Source organism: Xyrauchen texanus, chromosome 4 (assembly GCF_025860055.1).
Source record: "Xyrauchen texanus isolate HMW12.3.18 chromosome 4, RBS_HiC_50CHRs, whole genome shotgun sequence".
Lineage (NCBI taxonomy): Eukaryota > Metazoa > Chordata > Actinopteri > Cypriniformes > Catostomidae > Xyrauchen > Xyrauchen texanus.
The window spans coordinates 1,189,491-1,206,424 of NC_068279.1; the positions used below are offsets into that span (position 1 = coordinate 1,189,491).

Genomic DNA, 16,934 nt, shown 5'->3' on the forward strand with positions numbered 1-16,934 from the left:
CAGCAGCGGGCAGGGGCAACTGGTCGGACCATTACTGATATAGGAGACCTGGACACAGGCCCTAAACAAGTAAAGCTAACACAATATCCCCTCGAACATTTTAGATTGCAAAAAAGGGCCTTTTAACACTTGGTTTGAAATCTTTGATTGGCTTGAATACTCAATTGAGACCAGGAAAGACACAGAAAGGCAACAAATAGTACAATATGATGGAAACACTTGGAAAGAGAGACACAGACGATAAATAGAAGACGACACCTGAAAAGACACAGAGACCGACAACAATTAGTAAAATATGATGTAGACAGCAGGAAAGACAAAGAGTATTGTGTGCATTAACATAAAAGGGTAGATACAGGAGTTGTTATTGAAATGGTATAAAGTGTTCTTCCAAAACAAGCAATTTGTCAGTAATGCATTTAGCTGTATTTTGTGCTTGGGGTGCGGTGGGTCTGTGTCTGGGCTAAGCCCATAGTCTCTTCAAACTCTAAAAACACCCCTGGTGAGACGCCTAAGACAGCGCTACAGGGAGACAGAAAGGACAGCTGATCGTCCTCGCAGTGGCAGACCACATATAAGAACACCTGCACAGGATCGGTACATCCGAATATAACACCTGTGGGACAGGTACAGGATGGCAACAACAACTGCCCGAGTTACACTAGGAATGCACAATCCCTCCATCAGTGCTCAGACTGTCAGCAGTAGGCTGAGAGAGGCTGGACTGAGGACTTGTAGGCCTGTTGTAAGGCAGGTCCTTACCAGACATCATCAGCAACAATGTCGCCTATGGGCACAAACCCACCTTCGCTGGACCAGACAGGACTGGCAAAAAGTGCTCTGTCGTGGTTTTGTCTCACAAGGGGTGATGGTTGGACTCGCGTTTATCGTCAAAGAAATGATCGTTACACCGAGGCCTGTACTCTGGAGCGGGATCGATTTGGAGGTTGAGGGTCCGTCATGGTCTGGGGCGGTGTTTCACAGCATCATCGGACTGAGCTTTGAGCTTGTTGTCATTGCAGGCAATCTCAATGCTGTGCGTTACAGGGAAGACATCCTCCTCCCTCATGTGGTACCCTTCCTGCCGGCTCATCCTGACATGACCCTCCAGCATGAAAATGCCTCCAGCCATACTGCTCGTTCTGTGCGGGATTTCCTGCAAGACAGGAATGCCAGTGTTCTGCCATGACCAGCGCAGAGCCCGGATCTCAATCCCATTGAGCACGTATGGGACCTGTTGGATGGGAGGGTGAGGGCTAGGGCCATTCCCGCCAGAAATGTCCAGAAACTTGCAAGTGTCTTGGTGGAAGAGTGGGGTAACATCTTCAAAAAGACTAGCTGTCTCTAAACAGTGTATGAAGGACAAATGCATGAAATCTGGATACACTCATGAGCCCAGAAAATGCCCAGCTTACGGTAACATATGCAGTGTTTGTTCACAGAAAAAACACTTTGGAAAAATGTATAAACTAGTTCATGAGATTAAACAGGATGGTTAGATGTTTATGGGCAGCATCGAAGTTAAGCAGAAAGAACAAATGGATGTTGTACAAATGAACACAGTCTCAAAAAGTGACAATGAAATCAAACAATAGACTGAAACGCTAAAGATAAGTCACTGCATGCTTACCTTTAAACTGGTTACAGGTGCAGAGTGTAATGTGCTGTCATCGGAGACTTTCCTAAAACTAAAAATGTTCCACTGATAGTCAAGCTGCAGGTGAGTTACCACGATGGAGCCAAAGGGCAGAGTAAAGCTCAAGTGTGAGTACAAAAAGTGTGTGCAAGAACTGGATTTTCAGATCATAGAGCAAGACACACCAGCAATTCTAGGCAGAGAAGTGTGCATGAAGTTAGGTCTAAAAAACAAGGAAAAAACTGTTATCATGAGTGAATATGAAGATGTCTTTACGGTACTAGGCTGTGTACCAGGAATACACCATATACAGCTCAATCTAGAAGTCGTTCCAGTCATTCACTCACCACGGAAAGTGCCTGTGACATTGAAAGAAAGATTCAAAACTGAACTGAGGTGGCCTGGTTATCTCAGTGAGTATTGATGCTGACTATCACCCCTGGAGTCACAAGATCAAATCCAGGGTGTGCTGAGTGACTCAAGCCAGGCCTTCTTAGCAACCAAATTGGCCTGGTTGCTAGTGAGGGTAGAGTCACATGGGGTAACCTCCTCGTGGTCACTATAATGTGGTTCTCGCTCTCGGTGGGGCGTGTGGCGAGTTGTGTGTGGATGCTGCGGAGAATAGCGTGAGGTCTCCACACGTGCTACGTCTTCGTGGTAACGCGCTCAACGACCCATGTGATAAGATGCATGGATTGACGGTCTCAGACGCGGAATCAACTGAGATTCATCCTCCAACACCCGGATTGAGGAGAGGCACTACACCACCATGAGGACTTAAAGCGCATTGGGAATTGGGCATTCCGAAAAGGGGAGAAAAAAGAAAATAGAATGGAAGACCTACTCTGAAGCAGTCGGAGCCTATGGGTAAATAGTATGGTCACTGTGGTGAAACCTAACAAAATCTGAATCTGCATCGACCCTAAAGATCTCAATGGGGCGATACAAAGAGAACATTACCCATTACGCACAGTGGAAGAGATTGAAGCAGAAATTCCAAATGCTAAAATATTCTCAGTTCTGGATGCTAATCGTGGGTTCTGGCAAGTGCAGTTGGATGAAGAGAGCTCCAAGCTATGCACATTTAATTCCCCATTCGGAAGGTATCGTTTTCTGAGGCTACCTTTCGGTGTTTCCTCAGCTCCAGACGTTTTTCAGAAATGCATAGCCCAAAGGCTGGAAGGCTTAGAAGGAGTTGTGAACACTGTACATGACATTTATACAATTTCTTTAATAATAATTAATGATCAATCATATCAAATGCTTTTATTAGATTGACAAATATCCCGACCACATCTTCCCATTTTCAATAGCACTAGCTATTTCTTCTACAAATTCCATTAGTGCCATTTCTGTTGAAATGTTTCGCACTTTAAGCGAAAACCGTACTGTCCATTTAGAATTTTTCTATAAATTCATCCAGCCTCGCAACATATAATTTCTCTAATATGTGAGAAAATTTGGGTAGTAAAGATACAGGTCTGTAATTTGAAAAACACAAGTAACACCAGACTTATATATATGTAGGAATAATGTTCGCAATTTTCATTTGATCTGGAAACGTTATGTATGTATGCCAAAGGTTTTAATATAAATTGTATTAAACTCTTTATAGGTGACATATCTAAATCATTATAATCCTTATATATCTTTTCCTGACATGTTTTTACTAAACTCACATTTTTTGTCTCTTCCACTCCACTAATGGCACTTTTCCATGGCACGTCACGGTTCGACTCGACTCGCTTTGCTTTTCTGCGGTTGCTTTTTCACTGCTGTTAGTGCCGCCTCAATGTGGGTGGGATTATAGGCTGATCAACATAGTTGCACCATGACATCATAATACGACCGTTAGCTGTTAGCTGCTAGCTCATTGTGCTGCATGAAGCAGTTGTTCATGGTGATTTTACACAAGTGTAACAGTTAAATTGGCCAGGTTGTTCTAGAAGCTTCCAGTAGCTGCTCAACTAAATAAAGAGAAGCTTTCAAGCAGAGTATCGAGTTAACACACCATCCTTAGCGTCCATTTGGTCGAACCACTTCCACATTCTTCTGTTTGAAGCACTTCGGCTATTTTTGTTTCCCGTTGTTTCATTCGTTGCTAACGAGAGGAACATCTGCACCTCGTTTATTGACCACACTGTGGTTTTGCGCACAGCCATTTCTTTTGATAATTCGAAAGTCACGTGATCAAATGATACTGCTATCGCTGTAGCTAACTTTAAAACTAGCGGGTTGATGTCCCGTGTCGAAAATCCAGTGACGATTCTCTCTGACCAATCAGGGATCTGCAGGGTTTGCTGATATCGTCATGGCATAAAATTGGCAGATGTGGTCAGTAAGTGATTTAATGACAGTGAAATCATGTTATAAACACTTATTGTTTATGTCTTGTGTTTATACTTTTGAAACAGTATTTTAATGTGTACAGATTAAACCCCATTGACTTGCATTGGAAGTGCCTCACTGGAACACACATGTGTGCTTTTATTTTGTAAAGAAAAGGAGGGATGTGTCGAAATACATTTTTGCGGTTATCAACATTAGCTTCACTTGTATTGAACCCGGACGATGACACCCCCACCCCCCTTTTACAAAAGTTCAATGTGCAGAATATAAAACGCTGTCCTCTCAATTACTATCGGTCTCTGTGGGTGCAGTGATACACACTGAAGCTTGTGAACAGGTGTTTCATGTCATAGCTGATACTATATTGTCTATTACAGCATGTTTGGAACACCGTATTGTGCAATCGGCATCCAGGAACACAACTACTGTATGTGTGTTATAATAATGAGCATTTGTGCTGCTTGCTGTAATATCAAATGACTGAGACTTATTTTGGGATAACAGTTTATTCATTTATTTTTAATCAGCAATCATGAATTGTGTAATTGTTAATTTGATTATTAGTAATCAACATATTATTGCTTAATAAGAGTCAAGCATGAGGGAACAGTCTTCCAAATGTAATACAGACTGAAACATGTAGAAACATTTATAACATATTAAACAGAAAATAAGTGCAAACATGACCAATCTCAGATCATGTCAGACAAAATCACATATTGCAGGAAAAATAATGCTGATTTATGTTAAAAGATGATGGAGAAAGGTATAGATATTAATCATTATTATCTTGTGAAATGAGCACATATAGTTGATCGGTTTAGCCAATATTCAGATTGTCATTATCTGTATTAAGCACATGGACACAGTAACTCATGGTTCATTTGCTGCTTTACGAATCCATTCCAGCAGTTTCTCTTTGTTATTTGTGATGTTTTTCCCAGCAAGCTCCATGAGCTCATTGATCATCTCTTCACTGTACGACCCTTGAAAGGTTTTATATTTCTTCCTCATTTCCTCAAGTTTATCTGATAAAACAAACACACAATCAGAACACAGGTGATTTTTTGTTGTTGTATTTTTAAGACTCCAGATTGTGATTGAAAATATGAACTTGCCTCCACAGTTGACGGTATTAAAGAGTGGAATGTGTATCACGGTTGGAGCGTTCCCTTTGCCTTCAAACACATAGAAGTCCTTCGGATTTGTAGAGTCCTCACTTGGTGGGATGATTCTTGGGAAAGGGATGTTTCGTTCCTCACATTTCTTAGCAGCTTCCGTCACAGTCTGCAGGGAAAGAGCATTACAACATAATTTGGAGCTTAAAGGAAAAGTTCACTGTCATAATTGACTCACTCACGTGTCATTCTAAACAAATGAACTCCATAAAACACAAAAGATGCTTCAGTCAGAATGAATGAAAAATACCAATTCAGTGAATTTCAACTGAGGTAGCAAAAGGGATGTAGAATTGGAATTTAAGGAAGTAGAATTAAAATAGATTGAAATTCAAAGAAATTCACAACTGTTTTTAAGTATATTTTTTTAAATAATACATTTGATTGGGAGTCTGGGTATCTCAGTGAGTATTGACGCTGACTATCACAACTGGAGTCGTGAGTTTGAATCCAGGATGTGCTGAGTGACTCCAGCCAGGTCTCCTAAGCAACCAAATTGTCCCGGTTGCTAGGGAGGGTAGAGTCACATGGGGTAATCAAATTGGGCCGGTTGCTAGGGAGGGTAGAGTCACATGGGGTAACCTCCTCGTGGTGGTGATTAGTGGTTCTCTCAATGGGGCGTGTGGTGAGTGACTCCAGTCAGGTCTCCTTAGCAACCAAATTGGCCCGGTTGCTAGGGAGGCTAGAGTCACATGGGGTAACCTCCTCGTGGTGGTGATTAGTGGTTCTCTCAATGGGGCGTGTGGTGAGTTGTGTGTGGATCGTGGAGAGTAGCATGAGTCTCCACATGCTGTGAGTCTCCTTAGCAACCAAATTGGTCCGGTTGCTAGGGAGGGTAGAGTCACATGGGGTAACCTAATTGGTCCGGTTGCTAGGGAGGGTAGAGTCACATGGGGTAACCTCCTCGTGGTGGTGATTAGTGGTTCTCTCAATGGGGCATGTGGTGAGTTGTGTGTGGATCGTGGAGAGTAGCATGAGTCTCCACATGCCGTGAGTCTCCGCGGTGTCATGCACAACAAGTCACGTGATCAGATGCGCCGATTGACGGTCTCAACTGAGACTTGTCCACCACCACGAGGATCTACTAAGTAGTGGGAATTGGGCATTCCAAAATTGGGAGAAAAGGGGATAAAATATATCTGATTGTTGAATATGTCAAATTAATATGTAAAAGTCATGGCAGGTTGACATTTTAAGTTTATGTTAATTTACTTATAATGAAGAAGATTAATTCAACTTAAAATCAATGCAAACTTATTTAAATTTTGCTAACACACTTTTTACTATATTAAACAATTATAATGATAAAATGTAACGGTGTTAAAAATGCTACCTATAGAAATTTGAATTACATTTTATGGACTATGGTGTAAGAAAACTTAATTTAATAGAATAGAATCCTTTATTTTGGTCACACATTATACACACAGTTTTTTTTTTGCATATATAATTTGTCTTGGACTATTGAATTGTGTATGTGACTGTGTTGTGTATGTTGAATTGCAATTCAGTAAATTCCACTTCCTGTTATTCCAATTCAACTTCTTGTGGGGCGTGGCCAATTTAATTCATATTCCAACTCATGAACTGAAATTTAATTCTGAAATTCTGAATTTTGCACAACTCTGAGCTTCAGCAGAATGTTCACGTAGTTTTTGTCTATACAATAAAAGCATGCAGTGAGGAGGCGCTCAAGCTCCAAAAACAGCCTGATCTCATGAAACAGGACTATATAAGGACTACAACTACCACAACCATGTGAGTGAAGTGAACATGCCTGATGAAATGGACAACCGGTGTGGTCCATGTATAGCAACTTGTGGTCAGCATACATTTTTGAAATTGTCTACAATTGGATGTTGTAGAAGAAAACGTCTTTGCCACAGACCTTATTTTACATATACATCCAAACTGGCATTATAATACATGTATGAAAATCCCAAAGGAATCCATGTCTTGAAAATGCTAATTCCCTTGCGGGTTTTTGGACTACAACCTGAACAGCTCTACAGGCTAATCAATGTGCGTTGAACTACGGAAAGTCAAAGGGGAAAAAAAGAGTATATGTATTTTCCAGACTATAAATTGGCATTTTTTTCATCATCTAAAAGGTCCTGCAACTTTCATAAAATTTGAAAGTGTGGAGTGGTAGAGGCGTAGTGGGCTAAAGCACATAACTGGTAATCAGAAGGTTGCTGGTTTGATCCCCACAGTCACCACCATTGTGTCCTTGAGCAAGACACTTAACTCCAGGTTGCTCCGGGGGGATTGTCTCTGTAATAAGTGCACTGTAAGTCACTTTGGATAAAAGCATCTGCCAAATGCATAAATGTAAATTCAGTAGATGATGGAAAATTGTTGGTAATTTTAAACTGTCTTATGGAAAAAGGCAGCGTGAAGATTCTTCAACATTTTCAATTTGTGTTCCATGGAAGAAAGAAAACAACATGAGGGTGAGAAAACGATGACATAATTGGTCGAACTATCCCTTTAAATTAGCTTTTATGAGATTATGTGTACAATACCAGGAAAGGATCGCCTTCGCTGAAATCCAGAGAAATAATGAGATTAACGTCTCTCTCTTCTCTCAACACTGAGATGAACGGTGAGTTGAGCAACAGTCCAGCATCCTCATAGTCTCTCTTCTCACTTGACTGCAGAACAGAAGGCACTGATCCATCTGACAGAGTATTAGTGTGGAATAGCATGAGTAATAAACCTCACTGAGTATCTTTATTATTTACACAGAATTGCTAGTTATTGTCAGGTCCATTCTCACCTGTGGTGTTGTGGAGAAAGTTATAGTTCCTGCCCCAGATCGACCCAACCATGCATTTACAAATGCTCGTCCAACAATCTGTTTACAAAAACAGAAACAAAACCAAATACATTCAAAATGAAGGTTCTTTAATGGTTCTTAGAATCATGATCCAGTTTTTGTCACCAGCTTATGTTGTGTTTTGTGTGCTGGTTAAGTTGGTCTTTTTATCAGGGTGTCACTGGACTGTTTTCTGGTTCTGGTCTCCATAAGAAGTAATGTAAAAACTACCCATACGAGTGTAACCAGTACTGCTCAACCCACTCTGAGTGGGATATAAACTGGGGTCTCCGACATGGGGGGTGGGCATGCTAACGAGAAGGCTAAAGCCCCCAGTGTCAGTTGCTAGTGCGCCTCTTGAGGCCAGGTGGATGAGATTTTACCCACTGCACAGCTACTTACCAGCTGGATACCGTTACACGAGCATTCCAGACAGAGAACAACAATCAAGTGTTGGAGTAAAAATGAGTTCAGGCTCAACTTGTGCAGTTGTTGGCAGTCATAATAACTTGAATTAGTTTATGATTTCAGTGTAACTAATCTGAGTTCATTGCTTCACTTCAGGGACGGGTCAGGTGCTGTCAAAATTCACACTATAGAGTCACATGTTTTATATTAAGCAGAGCTGCTCGGAGCTTCTAAAGCTCTGAGTGTGATCCAAGTAGATGAGAAGAGCATGCATCAGACACAGCAATGCCAAGGCTGGGTCTGCCTCCTCCTGGGGCAGCACTTGCAGTTTCACCACCTGATCCCTGAAAGGGGTCATGGGAACCTTGGGCACTTAGCCCAGTCGGGGTCTCAGGATGACATGAGAGTAACCCGGACCGATCTCCAGGCACAGTTCGCTAGCAGAGAACGCCTGCATCATCCCTAACCTCTTGGAGGAGAGCTCAGTCAGGAGGGCGTTTTTGGCAGAGCCCGAGAGCCCGCGCCATGACCTTCGTCACCCGGAGGGCGAAGTCAGTTGCCGTGCGCAGCTCCTGCATTAGTCCCGGGTCAGGTGAACATTACGCAGCTCTCTAAGTGCCTTGGCTTGGTGTACCCGCAGGAGAGCCGTGGCATGTAAGGTGGAAGCAGCGTCTCCAGCAGTGCTGTAGGCTTTAGCTGTCAGTGATGACATCAGCCTACAGGCCCTGGACAGGAGCCCTGGATGACTCCGCCAAGTGGCGGTGTTTTGCGGGCACAAGTGCACCACCTGATCCATTTGGGGAATCAACAAATAGCCCCTTGCCGCCCCGCAAATCGAGGGTAGTGAGAGCGGAGAAGCTCACAGAACGTGTGCGGGCAGTGAAAGGTGTGCCTGCCATGAAACGGGGGCATCGGCCTGTGACTGAGCTGCCGCACACTCTCCAATGCTGCAATCGATAACTCATCTTCGTCACAAACTCTGAACGAGATCGCGGGTCCACCGAGAGTCAGACCAGCAACCTCGCTCCAGAACTCGGTGGGAACATATGAGAGTGATGGGGAATGGGAGGTCCATGGGGGGATACCCGGCGGATGTCCCCATATCGCCCCCAGAGCTAGCCGACCCCGCCTCATACCCGTAGGTAGAATGACCTAGTTGGGGAGCCACTGGGGTGGGTTGCTGTCTTAAAAAAAGCGAGACCACAATGTAGCCATGGTCATGTCCTCACAATGATGACATGAACCATCCACGATTGCTGACTCCGCGGGGGTAGCACCCAAACACATAAGACCGCGATTGTGGCCATCAGAAGCAGAGAGATATTGACCGCAACCAGGAAATACACACAAATGAACAGGCATCTTGAAAAAGTCACTTTAGTTTGTGCCACTCTTTTAGAGGAAAATGTACTCTTTATTTGTCCGTGTGCGTGTGTGTGTGTGTATGTGTATATATATATATATAAAGAAGCTCTTGGTCAGCAGTCGAAGTGCCCAGGGGTGTTGACTCTGCACAACCATAGTGTGTGAGGGGGAGAACCGCTGTAATGCGCCGTAGATTCAACAGCTTTTAGAGAGAGAGCTGAATGGAACAGCAGGAGGATTTTAGCTCTGTGAATATGTCCGCTTAGAATATGTCACGCAAGTGCGTGTTTGCAAGTGGCACTCCATTTAAACCCGTATGTCCGGGGGAGTGGCATGCAAATTCCACACGCCAATTCTCATTGGGCTTTTCTCAAAGATCGGAGATGTCTGAACCCCTAGTGTCAACTCATCGACACAACGTCGAGTGAGTGACAGATAGGGAACAGAAATTATTTCTCAGTTTGAGGAGGAGAACAGCACTGAGTATAGAATCTCTGAGCTGTCATCTCATAAAATTCCTACACGACATGAAAGCATTATAAATGTAAATATAGCTATTAGAGATTAAAATGTTTTGTTGAATAAAATTAGTTTACATTAATCTGACTGGAAAATTGAAATTGAAATATATAGTATATGTCATATTAGAGACTGTTCAACTCACCATATGGCCAGAAACTGAACCAGCGTTTCGCATAGTTGCATACACCCTTTGTGTATTGCTTCATGTACACTTTTGCGGCTGCTTTGTCAGTGATATCGAGTGTTCCGACATCAAAAATCAGCTGAGATTTGCCTCCAGAAAGTTCTGTAAAGAGCAGAGAATATGTACATTATTTTTGTAGAAAATAGGTTTGTGCTTGGATTAGATTTTTATATTTTCTGACAGCATATCATTTTCACTTGTGTATTGGTTTTATTTGTTACTTTAGGCAGTGTTTTATATTTCAAAACAAAAGTATTCTTCTCAAATCAGTGTAAATAAACAAACAGATTGTCATTGTGACATCTTACCTCATATCTTAATGGTGTTATGTATACCCTGTCTTGTTTTTCCGTTGCCCTTTGTTTGTCATTTTTGTCACTTTTGTAGTTCCTTAGTTTTCACTTTTGGCACCCTTGTAACTCCATAGTCTTGTTTACCCTCGTGTTCACTGTTCATTGTTTTCACCTGCCCTTGTTAATTTGTCATTTGCTTCTGTTAATCACCTTGTCATCTAGTTTGTGTTCTGGTTGTTCATTGGCCCCTTTGTCCCACATTCTTGTATTTAAACCCTGTCTGTTTGTTCAGTCTCTGTCAGTCGTTGTTTGGTATGGTTGTATGTTTGTTAATGGAGGTATGTTGTTAGCCTGGTATGTGTTCCCTGCCTGAGTTCTCTGTTTGTGTTCATCGTGTTTAGTTTTCAGTTTTATGTTTTATTTCCCCATTGAGGGTTGTTCATTTGTGTTTACTTGTTTATTTAATAAATTCTTAACTGCATTTGGATCCGCATCTCCTCGTCTGCCTCTCTGCTCAAGCGTTACAAATGGGTACTCAATTAACTTTATCTTTTCTACCAAGGCAATTAAAGTGGAAATGTTCAATAAATGTTTAGATGTCAAGACTTTAAAGGGCACTTATTATGCTCCTTTTCACAAGATGTCATTTAAATCTTTGGTGTCCCCAGAATGTGTCTGAAGTTTCAGCTCAAAATACCCCAGGGGTCATTTATTATACCATGTTGAAAATGCCAATTTATGTGTGGGAATAAAATTAGCTGTTTTTGTGTGTGTGTCTTTAAATTCAAATGAGCTGCTGCGTATCCAGAATAGGGCGGAGTTTTGACATCTCTGCTTCGGATAACTAGACTTCGTAAGGAAGTTTCGGAATGGTTATTTGATCAATTTCTTTATTTGTTGTAGAGTTTTTTCAGCAGTTTTGCAACGATGGATGAGCAACACACACAAACACTGTGACAACACAGTCTGGTGTAAAATGATTTGCGTAAACATAAACGCATTTAGGTAGATTGGAGGACACGTTCCCTTCAAAAACAAAACTAATCATCTTTGTCTTCATTGGCTCTGATGCCGGGAGTTCATAAAGACTCTTATGTTCACTTTTACAACAACAACAGGACACTTATGAGACATTATTCTTCTCACTGTATCTGATCCAGCGTGGAAAGTAATGGCGGACTGTGTGTCGATCACAGTGAGGATCTACGATAATAGGGTGGAGTCAATCACCAGTCGTGGGCGTGGCCTGCTCTCAAATGACATCATTTTAGCACAGAAACAAAAACAGATAATTTTCGGCACACTGTTTTTAATGAATAGAAATATAAGAAAGAGGAGTGGGGGGATTTTTATCAATATATGGTGGTTGTGTAAACAAAATGCTGACTCACATTTATGTACAAACACCGTGTAAAAGTGAATTTTGCATAATAGGTTCCCTTTAAGGTTTGTGTCTTCACAGGAATTTACTTTCAAAGAATGAATCAATCATACGTAATATTCACTGGAGTAAAAAGAGTGACAGCTCACTCCATAGAGTCTCCTTTATGTGAATTACAGCACACAGAAATATTACCTGCCAGTTTTTCTCTTATGTCTGTATCGTAAGGAGACGGGTCGATGCCATCCAAAACACTCAGATTCATGTCCATAAGATCCATGAGCACCTGATAGCCAATGTGCACAGGTGGAGATCCTGGATCTTTCAAATAAAACACACATTAAACAAACATGAACACACCACAGAATGTCTTGAATGATTTTCTCCTGTCAGATTTATTATATCTTCTGATATCTGCTGTTTTCCCACAACCAGAAGCAAACATACACACATGATGAACTCACAGGCTTATGATTATCAAATAATTGTTCTTTGTACAGACCGGGCTCATAAAATATGCATGCGCATTGCAACATTTTTGTAAAACTGAAATTACGCGCTTCCTTAAATGTTTGGCTGCGTTTTTTAAATGAAATGTCCAACCTAAAACTTCCCTAAAACTAACCAAGAGTGTCTTAAAAGATAAATGAAAACAGACATCGTTACCCATGAGCAACACATAACCCTAACCGATAGTTTCAAAATGCAAATTAGAAATTAACAAACAAACTCATATTTACTGAAGCAACCATGTAATTTTGTGTCCCTTCTACACCAGTTTCACTTTCATGCATCTTTGTCTAATCTTGAACCATGATCGTCCAATCTGAAGTCCAACATTCTATCAAATGAGCTACCAATAGTTTAAAAATAAGTGTGTAAAGTAAAAGTGTTTTGATATCATCAGCAAGGAGTGAGTAATAGAGTGAAAAATACATTTTTATAAAGACTTAATCAGCAATTGTACTCGTGATTTGTGTGACCAAAAAATAAAATGCACAGTTGCTGTAGCACCTCTAGTGTTCATTTCACCAGGAAACTGCAGCGAAACTTAGAAAGCGTTACGTTAAAATCAGTTTGAAAAATGTATATTGCTTAACATTCATTCTATGAGACCAGGTCATCTTTATAAGCACTTTTATAAACACTAGGTATATGCTAGTTCCTTTTCTGTCACACACTCAATGTTGTGTCGATGTAGGACATGCGTCCGGCATCAAGATTGGTTCGCGACGGTAGACCTGAAGAACGCATACTTTCAGGTCTGATTTTACTTCGACACAGACCCTTCCTACGACCCTTCGCGTTTGACGGTAGGGCATATAAGTACAAGGTCCTCCCCTTCGTCTTGTCCCTGTCCCCTCGTGTCTTCACGAAGATCACAGAGGCAGCCCTTGCCCCGCTAAGGGAAGTGGCCGTTCGCATACTCAGTTACCTCGATGACTGGCTGATTTATAGCATACTCTCAAGAGTTACTGTGTACACAGGGACCTGGTGCTCATGCACCTCAGCTGTTTATGGCTTCGGATCAACTGGGAAAAGAGCAAGCTCTCCCCGGTTCAGAGCATCTCTTTTCTTGGGATGAAGTTAGACTCTGTGTTAATGATAGGACGCCTCACATGCGAGTGTGCGCGCGCAGTCGGTGCTGAGCTGCCTGAACTTGTCCAGGAAGGAAATGTCGGTCCCACTGAAGTACTTTCAGAGGCTCCTGGGGCATATGGCATCCTCAGCGGCAGTCATGCCGCTCGGATTGATGCATATGAGACCGCTACAGCACTGGCTCAAGACCCGAGTCCCGAGGTATGCATGGCACCTTGGCACACATGCTCTCACGCCCCCCCAGCCACTACATTTTCAGCCCTCGGACAAGCCTTGTGAGTCCCCATACAGCAAGTGTCCAGGCGCGTTGTGGTTACGATGGATGCCTCCAAGACTGGCTGGAGTGCCTTGTTCAATGGACACACAGCCGCTGGCTCCTGGACAGGTCCTCGCCTGTGTTGGCACATTAACTGCCTTGAGTTGCTGGCGGTACTGCTCACCCTATGGAGGCTATTGCCATTGATCCAAGGCAAGCGCGTGTTTGTCCGGACAGACAACATGACGACAGTGGCTTATATAAACTGCCAAGGCAGTTTACACTCGCATTGCATGTCGCAACTCACCCGTCACCTCCTCCTTTGGAGTCAGCGGCAATTCAGGTCGCTGTGGGCCACTCATACTCCACCCCCAGCTGATCTGGAGTCTGGCAAAGGAGAGGTAGACCTGTTCGCCTCTCGGGATTCCTCCCACTGCCCCGTCTGGTATGCCCCAACGGGAGCTCCCCTCGGTACAGACACGCTGGCACACAGCTGGCCCCGGGGGCTGCACAAATACACATTTCTCCCAGTAAGCCTACTTGCACAGACTCTGTTCAAGATCAGTGAGGATGAGGAACAAGTCACACTCGTGGCGCCGTATTGGCTCACCCAGACTCGGTTCTTGGGCTTCACGCTCCTCACGACAGCACATCCCTGGCAGATTCCCCTGAGGAAGGATGTTCTTTCTCAGGGACGGGGCACCATCCGGCACCCACACCCAGACCTCTGAAATTTCCATGTCTGGTCCCTGGATGGGACGCGGACAACCTAAGTCATCTACCGCCTGCATGAACACTCATGCCAGGGCTTCTTCTACATGGTAGCTGTAGTCCCTGAAGTGGCGTGTGTTCGCTAAGTGGTTTTCTTCCTGTAAGCAAAGACCCCAGATGTGCGCAGTCAGGGCAGTGCTTTCTTTCCTGCAAGAGAATTGGAAGGGGCGGCTGTCCCCCTCCACTCTCAAGATCTTGTAGCTGTTGTAAGGCAGGGTGCCAATGTGTTTGCATTCAAAGGCAAAGAGCAAATATATGATCTTTGAGAAAATCAACAAACTAACTTTCTCGCAATTAGCAACTCTTCTTGAGGCACCACACCCCACTGAGCGAAGACTGCAAATTCACACCTCATTGTTGCCCTTCCACATCTGTCCCATTCTCTCCCCTCTCCTCCTCAGAATCACCTAAGATCTGTATGTAACAAAAGTCTATATCTGATGAATACAAATAATGTAACTAGTGTAACATGTTTGGAATCATTTAAAATGTCTCAGTGCGTCCGGTATAGTGCTCTTATTCCCAGGTTTGTAAAACTTAATGACAACAAAGTTATAAGGTCTTTGCCAAATGCTTTATAATTCTGGAGGTCTGTCCCCATCCCTGCTTGTATGTTAATGAGGTATGTCCCAAGGACTTCCAAACCTAACCATTCCCAAAATTCCCTTTGTCCATGGTTTGGGTATTTAAGGAAATGTGACACATTGTTCATGGTTCTCTGTAGTCAGACGATCCTACACAGTTTACTGTGTGTAATTTATATCAAGTGATCGCAATTCGAATTTCTTATGTTTTGATAAAATGTCTAACTTTGACTTATCACTGTCTAATTGGAATTGATGAATTGATTAAGTTACCTGGTCAATAAATTGTCAACATTTGATTTTATTCTGACTGACTCTGACATTGTGTTTCCCAAACAGATTAAACAATTCGTATGTTACCGCAAGTCTGCGTCAGATTAGTGACGACTAATATTTGGCATCAATTCAAGTGTACTTGGTTTGCAAAGACAAAAAGGGAATTTCCGTTTAGAACAGCAAACGCTGCTTGACCAATCTAAATCCGGGTGTCTTACCTGTTTTAATTTGATGTTTCTCCAGATAAGTGTACATGGGAAACCACGCATGGCCAATCCAAAGCTATTAGAAGAGAAGTTATGTTGGTCAACTTACATATGTAATAGTGGCCGTGACCTCTACTGAAGAAAACGTTAAGTTACATTCAAGTGTATGCAATTCCATGGGGCTATACTGAAGTATCTTTGATTGTGTGAGCGTGAGTGTGACCGATCTCAGGTATATAGCAATTACCTCTGTTTGATGATCCAATACTGGCCGCTTGTGATCGTGAGACCCGTGGTGTAGAGAAAACACGCGAGGACCTCAAAGCGACATAGTTTCTTATTCTAAACGGGTCAAATATAATTAAAGGAGTTAAAAGAATAATCAAACATTCGCTCGCTTTTAATGATGCTCAGGTATCATTAAAAACCTTTTTCATTTATGGAGTCAGATGCAATAACAAGGTAATACATAAGAGAAATGTATTTCATTTAATCTTGTTGTGTTGCGTACAAGGAAAGACAGTAACGCGCAAAGACCTTCACCCGTATTATTGGAGACCGCCACTGGACCAATAAACGGGCTTACACTGTTATAGCAACAGACCACGATGCTGTTAAGTCTCTTGGAAAGCACAACCTGTTCATCAGGTTTCCTAGAGGTGCCAGGAGGTTGAACCCTCAGAGGCCTTGCCTCTTCCCTCATGGGACCTCTCCGTGGTCCTTCTATGCCTATGGAGAGCCCCGCTCGAACCCTTAGAGTCAGTCGAGTTGAAGGCCGTCTCAAAGACCGCCCTCCCGTCCGCGCTCTCGGGGACCTGCGAGCGTTCTCTGTCAGCGAATGTGCCTGGAGTTCGGTCCGGAAGACTCTCATATAGATCCTGAGACCCCGACCGGACTACATGCCCAAGGTTCCCATGAACCCTTTTAGGGATCAGGTGTTGAGCCAGCAAGCAAACCTGTCCCAGAAGTAGGTACACCCAGCCTTATCATTGCTGTGTCCGGTGCATACTTGGATCGCACACAGAGCTTTAGATTCTCTGAGCAGTTCTTTGTATGCTTCGGTGGACAGCGGAAAGGAAACGCTGTCTCCAAACAGAGGCTTGCCCAC

General features: G+C 42.9%; 1 protein-coding gene across 2 annotated transcripts in view; it reads right to left on the reverse strand.

The window, feature by feature from the left end:
- Nucleotides 1-4,482: 4,482 nt before the first annotated feature.
- Nucleotides 4,483-16,934, reverse strand: part of LOC127643255 (cytosolic phospholipase A2 gamma-like) — a 53,089-nt gene continuing 40,637 nt past the window's right edge. For both annotated transcript variants that reach the window (XM_052125925.1, XM_052125924.1), the window contains exons 10-15: nt 12,330-12,455; nt 10,419-10,562; nt 7,943-8,020; nt 7,689-7,843; nt 5,104-5,272; nt 4,483-5,013 (exon numbers count right to left, since the gene is read on the reverse strand). In XM_052125925.1, coding sequence (XP_051981885.1) covers nt 4,859-5,013; nt 5,104-5,272; nt 7,689-7,843; nt 7,943-8,020; nt 10,419-10,562; nt 12,330-12,455 — 827 coding nt within the window. In that variant the 3' untranslated portion in view covers nt 4,483-4,858. The remainder of the gene's footprint in view (nt 5,014-5,103; nt 5,273-7,688; nt 7,844-7,942; nt 8,021-10,418; nt 10,563-12,329; nt 12,456-16,934) is intronic.